Source organism: Falco cherrug, chromosome 2 (assembly GCF_023634085.1).
Source record: "Falco cherrug isolate bFalChe1 chromosome 2, bFalChe1.pri, whole genome shotgun sequence".
NCBI lineage: Eukaryota > Metazoa > Chordata > Aves > Falconiformes > Falconidae > Falco > Falco cherrug.
In genome coordinates, this window is record NC_073698.1 from 115,018,148 (window position 1) to 115,031,845 (window position 13,698).

At 43.5% G+C, this 13,698-nt stretch overlaps 1 protein-coding gene across 1 annotated transcript in view; it reads right to left on the minus strand.

Moving 5' to 3' along the window:
* The window catches only part of CRYBG3 (crystallin beta-gamma domain containing 3), a 95,450-nt gene that overhangs the window by 48,136 nt on the left and 33,616 nt on the right, over positions 1-13,698 (minus strand). Inside the window, exon 4 of the mRNA XM_055703268.1 lies at positions 89-5,042. Coding sequence (XP_055559243.1) covers positions 89-5,042 — 4,954 coding nt within the window. The remainder of the gene's footprint in view (positions 1-88; positions 5,043-13,698) is intronic.

The following is a 13,698-nucleotide window of genomic DNA, read 5'->3' on the forward strand; positions in this document are numbered from 1 at the left end:
TTAAAAAGGGAGGAAGGAGAATAGGGAGACAGCAATTTCAAATCTGGGCTAATTACTTTATTAATATTAATGTGACATGACATCTTACCGCTGACAGTTCTCCCAGTTTTGGCATAGTGTTGTCTTGAGACCAATGAATCTTTGGCTGCAACATATCCTGGAGAATGCTTCCAAACCTGGTCCCCTTCTCAGAGGGGCAATTGCTGGCAGATTTCAAATACTGGTAGTACACACTTGTAGGAGGATGCTTCGGAGCAGCATCAGCTTTCTGTGAAACTGCCTTACAAGGTGTTTCACTGGGGGAAGCTGCATCTGGAAACAGTTCTGGTTGTTCCTTAGAGTCAAGTTGTCCTTTAGAAAGAAAGGGTGACTGTTCAGGAAACAAAGATCTATTTTGGTCATTTGATGGAAACGTGGTTTCTAAACTCCCTCTCCACTGACTGGAAAGACAATTGTCTTCTTTCTCAGCATCAAGCATATTTTCTTCATATGACGATGACTCTTCCTCCTCTTCCTCTACTCCCTCCTCCTCTTTACTGAACCGAGTAGTAAACTGTAAGCGCTCAGAAACTGACTGGAGAAGGGAGAGCACAGAAGCATGGTCAGTGTTATCTTTAGATATTCCACTAGGATGGCCTTCTGGTGACACATCTGTGGAAAGTAAGTCTTCTTGGGAGCTGTCATCTTCGTATATTGGAGACAAAGAGAAAGGATATACTCTATAGCGCCTGGCCTCCACACTCAGAAACGATTCTGTGCTACGGCTGTCGGTTGCTTCGTTCAACTTGTTCTCCTTCCCATAAAGACAGGCTGGCTCACATTTATTCTTCACTGTTTCACACATTAGATGATCTATATTATCTGAAGGCAAATCAGAAGAAGAAAGTGAATCAGTTTGCATATCATCAGTCGGGACAGATTTGTTCTCAGTTTGAAGGGCACCTTCATAAATGATAGTAAAAGAACTGTTTTCCCACTGTTCAATTAGTGGAGAAGAGGCCAAAAGATCTGTTGGTTCCTTCACGCCGTCACTGCAGTCCAGACCATTTTCTTCAAGCTGATCATTTCTCTTGCTGTCTTGATCCTTCATTTGTATCAGCTTCAGATTCTCATTACTTTGAGCACGGTCTGTGTTGAAGCAGTTCTCTCTTTCACTGTCCTCTCCAGTAACAGACAATTCAGGTACAATGAATCGTGCATTTAATCCCGTATTAACCTCTGCTACCTCACTTGCCCCTTTTGCTAGTTCCTCTTTACTGTCCACTGCCTTTGGATCTTCTAAGGTTGCTTTTATTTGTGCTGCAGCCTCTCTTCCGCAGTCTTCATATGGACCGTCCTCTGCACTGCTTTCCAGGGACCCCCGAGGACTGCTTTTGTCTTTGGATTCATTCTGCATGCCAATACATTCTTCATCAGGCGTAAAAGATAACAAATTAACATTCACAGCTGGCAGCAATGTGCAGTCTGGCATATTTGCATTATTGCACGAGTCCTTTAACTGCAATGACAGAAGCATCGCTTCAGTCACGGTAGCATCTCTATGTATTAAATGTAAAGATCTATCAGATTTCCCATTAGTCACCGATACCTCAGCTTTGCCACACACCTCTACTGCAGCCAGATGTTCACACACTTTTCTATTCTGTCTCTCTTTTGCTGGTGTCATGAGTTCCAATTCTGGCCTTGATGAACTGCCAGTGGGCAGAAATCCATTTGTTTGGCAAGTGAATGCATTATTTGGTATCTTTTCACCTCTTTGGAGGCCATCTATGCCATTTTCCACACTACTTGGAAGCAAAGGAGGACCTGAGCAATCTGCCTTTTCACAGTTTACAGTTACATCCTGAGTTTCCTTCTTCCCTGTTGGTTCCTGTGACTTGGCAGGTAACTTCACATCCAGGTTTAAAATCTTTGGTGTTTCAGCCTTTGGTTTAGGATCAACCTTTTCAGGCGGCCTTTTATTCTCACTGCCTTGCCACTGATTGGATATCAGGTTTTGTTTGGCTGAGTTCACAACTTCATCAATTGTTTCTTTTGCTTTCAGTGCTAGTGCATTATGCAGATCAGTTTTATCAGGGATGTAAGATATTATCTTTTCATCTTGATTATTTGTATCCACCATTTCATTTCCTGTAAATGAAGATGAGCCTTTTCCACTGCTCTCATTAAAATGTCTTAATGACTGCACAGCTGACTGGATTTCTTCCGCTTCCAGCTGTACAGTTTCAGCTTTCTGATCATTTAGAGTATCTGTATTTACTAAACTATCCTTGCTCCCAGAAAGCTGGCAGACACCATTGGCTTGCTTTGCTATTATTTCTTCTATAGCCAAGTGTAAAACTGAGCCCACTATTTCCTCAGCTTTTTTAAACAAAACAGCATCTTGGAATTCAGCACGTTCTTGTCCCTTCACATTGTTACCTTCCCATACTTCCTCAGAACAGAGCTCATTTGACTCCGTAAGTGCAGCGGGTGTTTGATCATCCACTACAGAAGGGACTTCTGAGATGGCAGAAGCATTGTTACCCAGCATCACCCGTCCCACAGCATTTTTGCACGTGCTCTCGGAACAAGCTGACTTGTCTGCCATTTCCAAAGACTTCACAGGACAGCCGGGTGATGGCATTGCCTCCGCCAAGACACTACTGTCAGCCTGCTGTGTGGAGGAAGCCTCCTCTGCCCCACCACTAGCTCTTCGACTGTAAGAATTGCGGTTCCCCTGAGCAATGCCTAACATTTCCAAGGCAGAAACGGAAAGGTTGGAGGCTTCTCTGGATCCCAGAGTAGGTGAAGTGGGCCTGGGGATGCAAACACCCCCCACATCTACTCCAGCAGCAGAGCCATCAAGCAAAACTGGAGTGAGCTCAGGTTCCAGAGAACCACCTGGGACCAAAGCTCTCAGGTCTCCTGAGCAAAGTGGCACCTTGGTCATTCTGTCCTCAGAGATTATTCTCCTACACTCAGCACCTGGAAAAATAAAGCTGTGCTGTTCAGAAGCAGCAGACCATCTAGCAATCTGGCCACTTTCAGAGTTCGTGGCAGGAGAAGGCATTTTTGCTTGGTGGTCAGTTGAAACATCAAGTACTGTGGGTGGTATCCTAGGCTTATTACTGTTTTCCTTCTTCAAAGAAAAATTAATACACCTATCCTCAGAAACAGGTGGAGATTCAGAAATGATGTCTACATCAACGTCTTTTTCAAAGACAAAACCAGAATGGTTGGTCAAAGGTCTTCCTCCAGATCTCAAGGCAGAATGAGAAACCTCCAGATTTTTTTCCTGTGACTTAGAAATGTAAGAGGAAAGTTCAGAGATGTCATCTTTACACTCAGAAGGAACAAGAGCAACCGCCGTCATACCAGTCTTGTCAATTTTAGAAGCAGCAGGAGTACCGTTGCCTGTCCTGTCAACAGTGACTAAAGGGCAAGATGCAGGCTTTACTGTGCTGTCTTCTGTGAGTATAACTAGTGCTTTGGCATGAACGTCTTCAACAGTTTCAAGGGAAACAGGACCATGGTCGTGGACATGCATAGAGTTTTCTGAGAGGTTCACCTCTACAGGCTCAAAGGATTCGCTCTTCTCATAGTCAAGATCAGGACAAGAAAGCATCTCTCGTACATCTTTTAAACTGACTTCTCTTTCCCCTATAGTTTTAGTTTTGAACTTGCAACTAAGATTAACAGAAGGTAAGCAACAGCCTCCAATTTCAAAAGAAGACTCACAAGACAGAGGCGCTGCCAGCTCACTGAAGTTAGGCATCACACTTCCACACCCTTGTATGCAGGATGAAACACTGGCAAGGTTTTCCACTGCAGCCTCTGATAAAACCTTCATTGTTTCCACACCATCAGTTTCTAGACAAGGTAAACCAGTCTGCTGTGTGGCAGTGTTCTTGGAACTCTCCGCAGTGATCAATTGGTGATCATTTCGTACATGCACTGGTTTCCCTAACTGACTTAGTTCTTCATTACAAGTCCCCTTGTCCTTGACCATATCTTCATTGTTTTTAGTAGATGACACTGAAGTAGCTGGATTACCTGTGGCTATGCATTCTCCTCTGGACTCCATGCTAAGTGAAGTGGGTATTTGTTCATTAAAAGGTAAAAGAACAGTAGCAACAGAGCTCTGTGGATCTTGCTGTCTTTCTACAGCAGCCACAATTTTCTGTGTATCACTTTTTCTTGGATCACTATCTTTATTTGCACTACCTATATGCTGATCTCCTAGCAGCTGGAACGCAGTGGTACTGGGACGAAGTATCTGGCCATTCAATAGCTCTGAGTGACTATCTGTTTGATGACTACAACAAAATTCTCCCTTACTCACCGGTAGCTCTTCATTAACTGCCTTACTTTTTGATTTGGGTGAATGTAAACAATCACCCTGCATTTCTTTTGTGGACTCCGTATTAGCTGTTTTACTACAATCGTTTTCTTTATCAAAGTTAGCAGTGCCATTTTGGTCTGTCTGAAACAGCGCTTCTGTCTCTCTCAGCAGCCTGTCTTCTTTTCCAACCAAATCGTTTGCAGAGCTCATTTTAAAGGAACTGGTAATCCGGGAAGTGGAATTGGTTAGGATCTCACCGTTTCTACTGCTAGATGATAATAATGAATCTAGCGAATATGTCCTTTTAACTTTTGCTGCGCCTAAAGCAGGCGTATGTTTTAAATTTATCTCAGAACACGATTCAGTAGATGAAGTTGTGGCCTTTGCAGTTATTTCATGTTTACTGCTACCTAAGCAGTGCTGAGCTTTACCAGACTTCTTCCTTCCCATCTTAACTGCAGAAGTATTTACTACGGTATCATCTTCATGATCTTTACCCTCATCTTCCCTGTTTTCTTTTATTAAGTGTCCTGATTTCGCAGAGACAGTTGCTTGGATTTCTCCATTTTCTTTGATCATTGGAGCATTTCTGTTCTCAGCACTTTCTTCTCCTTTTTCAGCCATTTCTGTTTGATTCTTCAGTAGCTGCCTGATCCTTGCAGAACCTCGATATGTTGCATAAGTGACTGCGGGTGCTTCTGGCTTCCGTTGCATCTGCCTGTAACAAGGACCATCATTATGAGTAGAAGACAGACTATCTAAATTGCTAGCTTAATAATAAAGGTTAACACAAACTGCAGATGATGCACGATACTGTTTTCCTTCACAGGTTAGCACAAACTGTAGATTGCATGCAACACTATTTTCCTCCTTTTTCTGCTTGTTCTAAATATGGGTTGGGGTGACAAATGGATACATACACTACCTTTTACAGAAAAAGTCAATGTAAACTAAAAAGCAAAAAGTAGATGTTGCTACGAACAACTTCCATCATTTGCCTCTCAGTAGACAATGGAATTATTATTCATAACTGCTACTGCAAGTCAACATTTGCAGTGACAGAATATAAACGTATTTTTGTGAAGACATTACACACTACTAAAGCAGGTCTATAATTTAAAACTGAAAGAAAATTACTGCACTAATGCTCATTAAAATATTGAATTGAAATTTAGATTTTTACCCAAGGTCTCAATATATTGTTAAGGAACACAAAAATGAGAAGCAAAACATGGAGAAAAGAAGTATACAACCAGGGATGTGTTCTGAAACACAGGGTGGTAAGGAAAGAGAGTGAATGGAGACCAGGTAAGAACGAAGACTTGCTTGAAGGCTGGAAGAAATACCAAAATAAGAAGCCTAGAAATGTGGCAAGGATCTGGTAGATCTAGTCCATCATTAGTCTTAAAGTTAGTAGCAAAAAAAGTGAATGCAAAAACTAATGAAAGAACCACCATGGAAAAACCGTGACTCTGATCCTTTACTGCTCTTTCTGATAATACTAAGGATAAATTCAGAGACTGTCACGTTCAATTTTCTGAAGCAGCTGTTTTTCTTATTTCTTGAAACTAACAGATGTCACAAATACCTTTCTTCCTAAAGCTTATTTCCTTCCCCCTTATTTTTTTATTGGTTAAAGACTTCTCATAAAAATCAGGCAGTGACAATATGAATGTGACCATCAGCTTTTCCATTCTTTACCTTAGGACAAAGCAGAGGCTCAGGCTGTGCTTAACTCCATTCTGCCCCAGCCTCCACCTAAACTAAGAACAAGCCCTTCCAAACTCTCATCCAGTCTGCCCTATGTCTGCTAACCCGGCGGCTGGAAGTGGCCATGCACCTCTCTTGGAAATGGTCATACTCCTTTCAGATGAGTCTCTCAGGGGTGGGGGTGGAAAAGGTGTCAGCTGAGATTTTGATTTCTAACATAAAAGCATTGCCGTAAGTAAAAAATACCTTCACAGCTTTTTTAAGAGCTCTCTGCATCTTACCAGCAGTTCACACTTTACGAGAAGTTATTACAGCTCTGGAGCTGAGGACAAATAATTTAAGTGAGAAATCAAACATACATTTACTAAGAAAAATGGAACAGCAAAATAAATAATTGTTTCTTTGAGTATCACCGAGTCACTAATTTCAAAGATTGTCTGTATGAATTCCGAGTGTGTATTCGCTCAACAGGCACAGAAGACGACAAAAATAGAGTAGATTTACCAGTCTAAAATAGAATCTCTTTTCTATCAAGGTGTTAGTGGCCCAGATTCTTACTTCAATATTAATTTTATTTTGAAGAGGGAACTTAATACTATTTAAAATCACAAGGAAACTCCCTCCTTGTGCAGTATTTGTACATTCAAAGAATACAAGTGAACCAAAAGTGAAATTATTCGTATCTATAAACATTAAACCAGATATAAACAGTCATTTATATGCATGTTTTACATTGCCAGGTATATTTAGGCTAATGCCAAAATACATGAATACAGGAATTTAGACATTGTGAGAACCTGAAAAAGAAGTTTGTATTGGGATTAAATTAAAAGTAATCTCTGACAAAGGCTACAGCAGAATCTCAACATAGGGTTTATTAGCCAGGTATATTGTCATAGAGGAAACAGGAAAATTGTGTATAAATAGCATGTCTCCCAAGCATTTGCCAAGTTAGATGCCTACATTTAGTCTTTTATACCACTCGTTTGTTTTCCTCAGATACCAATAGTGATTGCTGCTAAACATCACACACACAATTTGTTAAAGTCACCATCTTCCGATTCGCACCTTTTCAAAGAAAAATACACATTTCTGAATTAAAGAAAACAAAACACAGTTGGAAAAAGGGTCGTAATTTTTGTTTCCCTTAAAAAAAATAAAATTACATTATTTTCCACTTCCTCACAGAATACCTTCTTCTACATTAGAAAATATTTTCCAAAGCTCCAGAGATCCTAGAAATCTCAGAGGAAGGATCTGTTGAGTTCTGCAGTACACTATATTCGCTCGGCATTAAACAGTCATAGCCATAATAAAAATAAGTCTTATGAATGCAAAACCTGATCATGCTGTCATTCAGAATTAACCTTACCGAGTAACCTCTCCTATTTCAGTTACGTCAGAATGGGGTCAAAATGTTTCAAATAATCACTATTAAGCTTTTGCAAAACCCATCAGCTCTCCTAGACTTTGGCCAACCTCAGAAATAAAAGTTGGTCTACAACTGTCCTGAATCCAGAAAAAAATTTCAAGAAAACAGAACACAGGTTGGCACCAATTCTCTGAACCAGTTTTATGGATTTTTGAAAAGGAAAACTGTAATGCTACATGTTTAAAGTGAGCACACTGATGGTATTTTGCAAGGTACCAGACACTCATTTCCACTGAAAGGAAGGCATTATTTTGAATGAACGGCTCAATGGCAATTAACTTTTACTGAGTGTCTTTCATTTCACAGTTGGTATTTTGTCTGCTACACAGTGGGAAAAATTCAGAATTTATCTATAAACATGTGGAAGCACTACTGCTCTGACACAAAGCTGGAAAATGTCCTTCCATTTGCCTCTCATACCCAATACTGCCTTCAAATTCTTGCCACGAACTCAGCAATTCCTAAACCCAAACCATCCAGAAATATGACTAGGTTATTTTTGCAGAAGATTGCCTACACAGGGATGACAAGGAGAAGCCAGCATGATGGGACACTATTTCTACATTGATCTGAGCCACAGATCCAAACAAATAGTTACAACGTGTATTACACACAGCCAGGCAAGACAAACATAAGGTTTTTTTCACCTATTTGGTGCCCTTTATAATTTCCCCCAATTATTTTTGCTCTCTGTTTGTCTTCTGAGGGAATTTTATGGTCCAATTGATTGATTTGGAGTCTGAGCAAGGCTCAGAGCAACCTGCCCTACGGAGCTCTGTGCACAAACCCAATCCTGACTAGCACTGGCTACAGCACCACTTTGCGGAGCCCCATCCTGTAGCTGGCCTCTGCTAGTGCCTCCTAACACACAGCTCTGCTTTCCTGCAGACCTGCCTCTACCGATAGCTTTTGCAGTGGATGCTATTTTAAAAGGGAACCAACCTCTCCTCCACAGACACGGCAACTTCAGGATCTCTGACCTCTGATAAAAGAAATTGCTGCTCAGTGTATTATAAAATTTTTTTCAACAGACCTTTTTGTCCTGATGCATTTACTTTTACAGCACATAGAAGTGTGTTCAATCTGAATGCTCACACGCAACAAGACACTTAAAAAATGAAACGCCGTGTTCCTATGCAGCAGCAGCAATTCATCCGTAGTCTTATGAAACACGTTTAGAAGCAGGCTGCGTCACAGAAAATCTTTTGAAAGTGTCACTAGAGACTTGTCTCATAGACATTTAAAGTAACAATTCTTTTCTGATCACAAAAAGAATACGCCAGTTCAGAACCTACCTTAAAAAATCTATGTAAAAAGAAAATTTTTTTCAGCTCTTATGAGGATACAGATGAAAGCCTGATTACACACAGAACCCAGTGTGTATTCTGTCACATTTATCAAATACTGGGAGATTCCTTCTCTCTCTTCTTCACAGGAAGCTATTCAATTCCCTATAAAGCCTTAATTCAGTTTCACAAAAGGCTGTTTGACAGCAACAAGAGAGGATGTCAACATGAGTTACATTAAATTTGTCAAAAGTAGGTCCTTGTTGAGATATCTTCTAATCTGAAAGAAAAATAAAAGTTCAAGAGGGACTAACTCAAGGAGGAGGGAGTTCTCCTTCTGACATCTCATATGGTGGACAACTTGTGTAACTTGCCCCAAAAGTGGCATTAGTTATAGTCATGGTTTAGCCCTGACCGGCAACCCAGCCCCACGCAGCCACTCGCTCGCTGCCCCTCACGCAGAGGGATGGGGAGGAGGATCGGGAAGGAACGTAAAACTCAAGGGCTGAGATAAGAACAATGTAATAGGCAAAGCAAAAGCCGCGCACGCAAGCAAAGCAAAGCAAACCCAGGGATTCGTTCCCCACTCCCCACGGGCAGGCAGGGCTCGGCCATCCCCGGGACAGCGGGGCTCTAGCACACAGAACAGTGACTCGGGAAGACAAACGCCATAACGCCAGATGTCCCCATCTTCCTTCTTCCCCCAGTTTATATAGCCAGCATGACGTCCCATGGTAAGGAATACCGCTTTGGCCAGTTGGGGTCAGCTGTCCTGGCTGTGTCCCCTCCCAGTTCCCCGTGCCCCCCCAGCCCTCTGGCTGGCAGGGCCCAAGGAACCGAAAAGTCCTTGATTTAGTGTGAACATCACCCGGCAACAACTAAAACCATCAGTGTGTTATCAGCGTTGTTCTCACACCACATCCAAACCACAGCCCTGCACCAGCTACTGAGAAGAAAATTAACTCTGTCCCAGCGGAAACCAGGACAGTTATAAAACAATCTTGGTTTTGAAGCCCTGAAGCGGGACACCTACAACCTTGAATGCCTCACCTCACTGCATTCATGAAGACAATATTGTTTGCATCTTTTTCAAGTGTATGTCATCCGGATGGCGACCCCTCCAATCTTCATATTTTCATAATTTTCCTATCTTTATAATTTCGTAACACAGAAAGCAGACTTCCCTAGTCTGCTTTCAAAAAGACTGAGGAAGATCACACAGCATGATACAGCACTACGTGGGTACAGCACCTCCGATCCCCAGGCAGTCCAGCTCCCTTTGCACCGCACAGCATCCGTGCTAGAGAGCCCTCCCGAGCAGCATCACCTGGCCCTGGGCTCACTGCTGAAGCATAACCATACTGCGGGATGACTTGTTTCTGCAGCATATGGGCTTCCCCAGACGTGCAATGGTCATTTTTTCCTCATACCTCACTCTTCCAGGTATTTTCTCCCCCGCCCAGCAGTCTCCTGCTTTTTCCAGCATACCTGTGCATGTTTCCCCTAATCTCCTCTCACAGACCCCTCAGAAGCAGCTCCCAGAGCAGAGAGATCTGCAGGCTACAGGCTGAAAACCACTGATCCAAATCAGTATGTCTCTTGTGGTTCCCGTCTCCCTCTCCCTGACTATTTTAAAATTATGCTATTGTTTATTTTAATTTTTTTCCACTTAGCTTTTTTTCTACTGTGTACTTAACTGACAACTTTTTTTTCCTTCATTATGTTAAGGTCCTTTGTCTGGAAACAACTGCCTTAAAGTCACTTTGAAGAACCTTCTGGTTCTAACCTTACTTAGTCAGCTGGTTTCTACACTCATGTCAGATCTTCGTAAATGGAAAAACTAAAAGCCTTTATTGAAAAAAAAAAAAAAGACACCGTGGGCTAACTGAAAAGTTGCCATATACAATGAAAGAAAATTATTTTTTAGCCTGAGGGGATAGCTTCATGATTTAAATCTGAAGTTTGAAATACTAGTGTCCTGGGACTTCATAACATGTGTTTCAAAAGGTCAAAAGTTTGGTTGAAGTGATTTGCACACAGCTGATTCTGCAGGAAATTTCAAAGCTAATGTTCCGTAAGGACAATTAAGAGTCAGTGACTATTTTAATAAAAGCAAATGTAGTCTTTGTGACCTCGGAAGGAATGCTTTGCCTTCCCCTTTGCCCTTCATGGGACTACTTGATTATCTTCCACACCTGGAAAAGCAACCTACTCTTTGAGTCTGGAGGAAGAAAGCACAGACCAAGATTGATGCAGAACACTGGCAGCTGGAAGAGCAAGAGCAGCATGAAGGGTCTGGAATCACTCCCAGTTCCTCCCCGCCATCCCGCCACCCTTCCCCAGTACCTGTCAGCAGCCAACCTTTCTGCCCCATACTTGCGGGAAGCACCCACGCACACCTACCTGCCACCCTTGCCCCCCCCCCATGTAGTTCAGCGAGCAACCCCTCTGTCGCTCAGGTATTGAGGTGCTTAAATGCCTGTGTCCTGCCTCTCCCAGGGAGCTGGGACAAGCACGGGCTGTGCTGTCTCTGCGGCAGTTTGCCACGCTCTGCCTTGCGCTGACATGCAAGGAGGGCTTACAAGATGCTGCACAGTCCAATGAAAAGCAAATCGCCTTCAGAAGCTGGATGGCACAAAGTCACCTGGTGGGAGACGGCCTTGCCTTTGGGCACAGAGCTGTGATACAGGCTGGAAAGGACCGTGTGAGACCGTCCAGTTCAGCCCCTGATCCACGCTGAGCCAGCTAGCTCAGGGTGCTCGGGGCTTCGTCCCACCACTTGTGAGCACTTCTGAGGGACAGAAGCCCTGTGCATGTGCCCCAGGGCCTGACCACCTTCACAGATATCCCATGTTCCTGTTGCCTCTAGTCCCAACAGCGCACATCTCCAAGAGCAGTCTGCCTCCATCTCCCCTAAGGCCTCCACGAGGGAGCAGAGGACAGCAGGAAGGTCTCCCCTCAGCCTTCTCTTCTCAAGACGGCAGCAAGCCACCCCTCTTGGCCTCTCACACGTAAGGCAGAGTTAAAGCTAGAACATCCCTCTGCTCTCAAGCAGGAGCGTAGCTTCAGATGTGTTAAGGAAACCAAAAGGTTTGACTTTGCGATGCCAGAAAGATTATTCTTCCCTTCCATGTACGCCAGGGCCAGGAGGAGTTCAGCAGGTGCATCAGCAGATTATTCTGGGACCTGCCCCGAGCATTACACAGGCAACCAAAGGTGATTACATGCTCCAGCAGCCCACCTGCCTACTTAAAGCAGGAACCCAGTGGTACCCTCTCCCTGATGCTACTTGCTACCCTGCAACAGTAAAGATGAAGGTGCGAGAATTAAGCCCTGATTGACAAGTAAAGGCGCAGGTGGCCTGAAAAATTACATTGCAGGTAGCTCCTTAACTTCAAAATCACACTGTAAAATACTGTTTCTAAGAAACAGTCTCTGTTTAATTGAATACACTGCACAAGTGAACAACGCTACTGAAAAATGTTCAGTGCAACAAGACAACCCAATGAATTAATTTGCAGCTTAATTAATTTAGCTCAATTTTGCATCAATGCATCTGTTAAGTATTGCTTTTAAACCAAGCAGCTTTCACCCTTCAGAAACACAGAAATCTTTGCTTTGGCGCCAACAAGAACATCTCCTGTGGCCCACATCCCAGCTCCAGGCAGGTACCCTTCCCTGGTGGGCAGGCCTGGCTGGCATTCCTCCTGCAGCCGAGCCCTGACATCTGCCCACCCCACTGCTGGAAACGGGGCGCTGAGCCCCAGCACAGCACCTATCCTGACAAGGTCTCGGGTCACAATTTGCAGCTCTGTGAGTAGCGTTAAAGGGTGGTTTGTTCAAATCAAGGTATGGATGTAGAGATGTGTCTGGACGAAACAATTAAAGAATAATGAAGCCCTCTTCTTTAGTGACCTAACCCTAAATCCTTCTATGGGGGGTTGTGTATACCCCTGCAATCACTGCTGGAGGCTTCCCTCCACAGCTCACCAAGAGAATTAGGAGCAGGATGATCCTGATCCTTCCCCAGGGCAGCCTTCTAAATGAATTTTAGGCCATATTTGACTGTCCAAGAAGGGTGAAGCTCCCCACCTAGTTTACACTCCTCTCAAGCAAGTCACTCTCAGCAATGACTCACCGTCCACCTGAGCACCAACCACTGAACAATGCGCTCCCACCCTCAGTTTCTGAAGGCAGAAGCTAGAGAGCCATTGGAAGACATTTTTTATTTTTGTTATAAATTACTACGTTCCCCTCCTCCCTTCTCGTTTCCCCCCCCCCCCCGATACTTCTGCCCCCACTCCTCCTTGTGCTGCTTCAAGTGTCTGTTCCAGTGCAAACTGCATCAGGGAATCAAGACCAAAAGTAACCGATCTAGGTCCAAACAGCAGTGCTTGCAGGCAGGCAGGGCACACGCTGGCAGGACCACCCAGGGTCCACAGCTTCCTGGTCTTCCCCAGAGCCACCACCGAAGGCAACCTCTTACTAAAAAGAGAAGCAGCTGTCCCTCCTGCCTCTGACGGGTTGTATACTACTATATAGCTATCCCTATTTGTCTGTACAATGGGAATCTTTACGCAGGTATTATTTAATAGAAGTAACCAACACAGTGCTCTCGTTTTCCTCTTACTGCCATCACCCAACAGATGCTTTCAAAGATGGATGGACACTGCCATGCTGTGTGTACGCTTACGGTTTTAAATGTTCAGGTCCTGTATGCAAAATAGGTCCTGGGTAGGCAATTACAGTGACAGGCACAGCTCTGACCACAAGATGTATTTGGTTTCAACAAATGCAGTAGCAGCTTTCCCACTCTTCTACATTATACCTCAGGAATCACCTGGCGAGCCCACTGCTTGGATTAAGTCATTTACTTTCCATTCATTTATTCTTGATTGTCTGCCAAAGGCATCTATAGTGAAAGATGAATGCTGCTGATACTGATG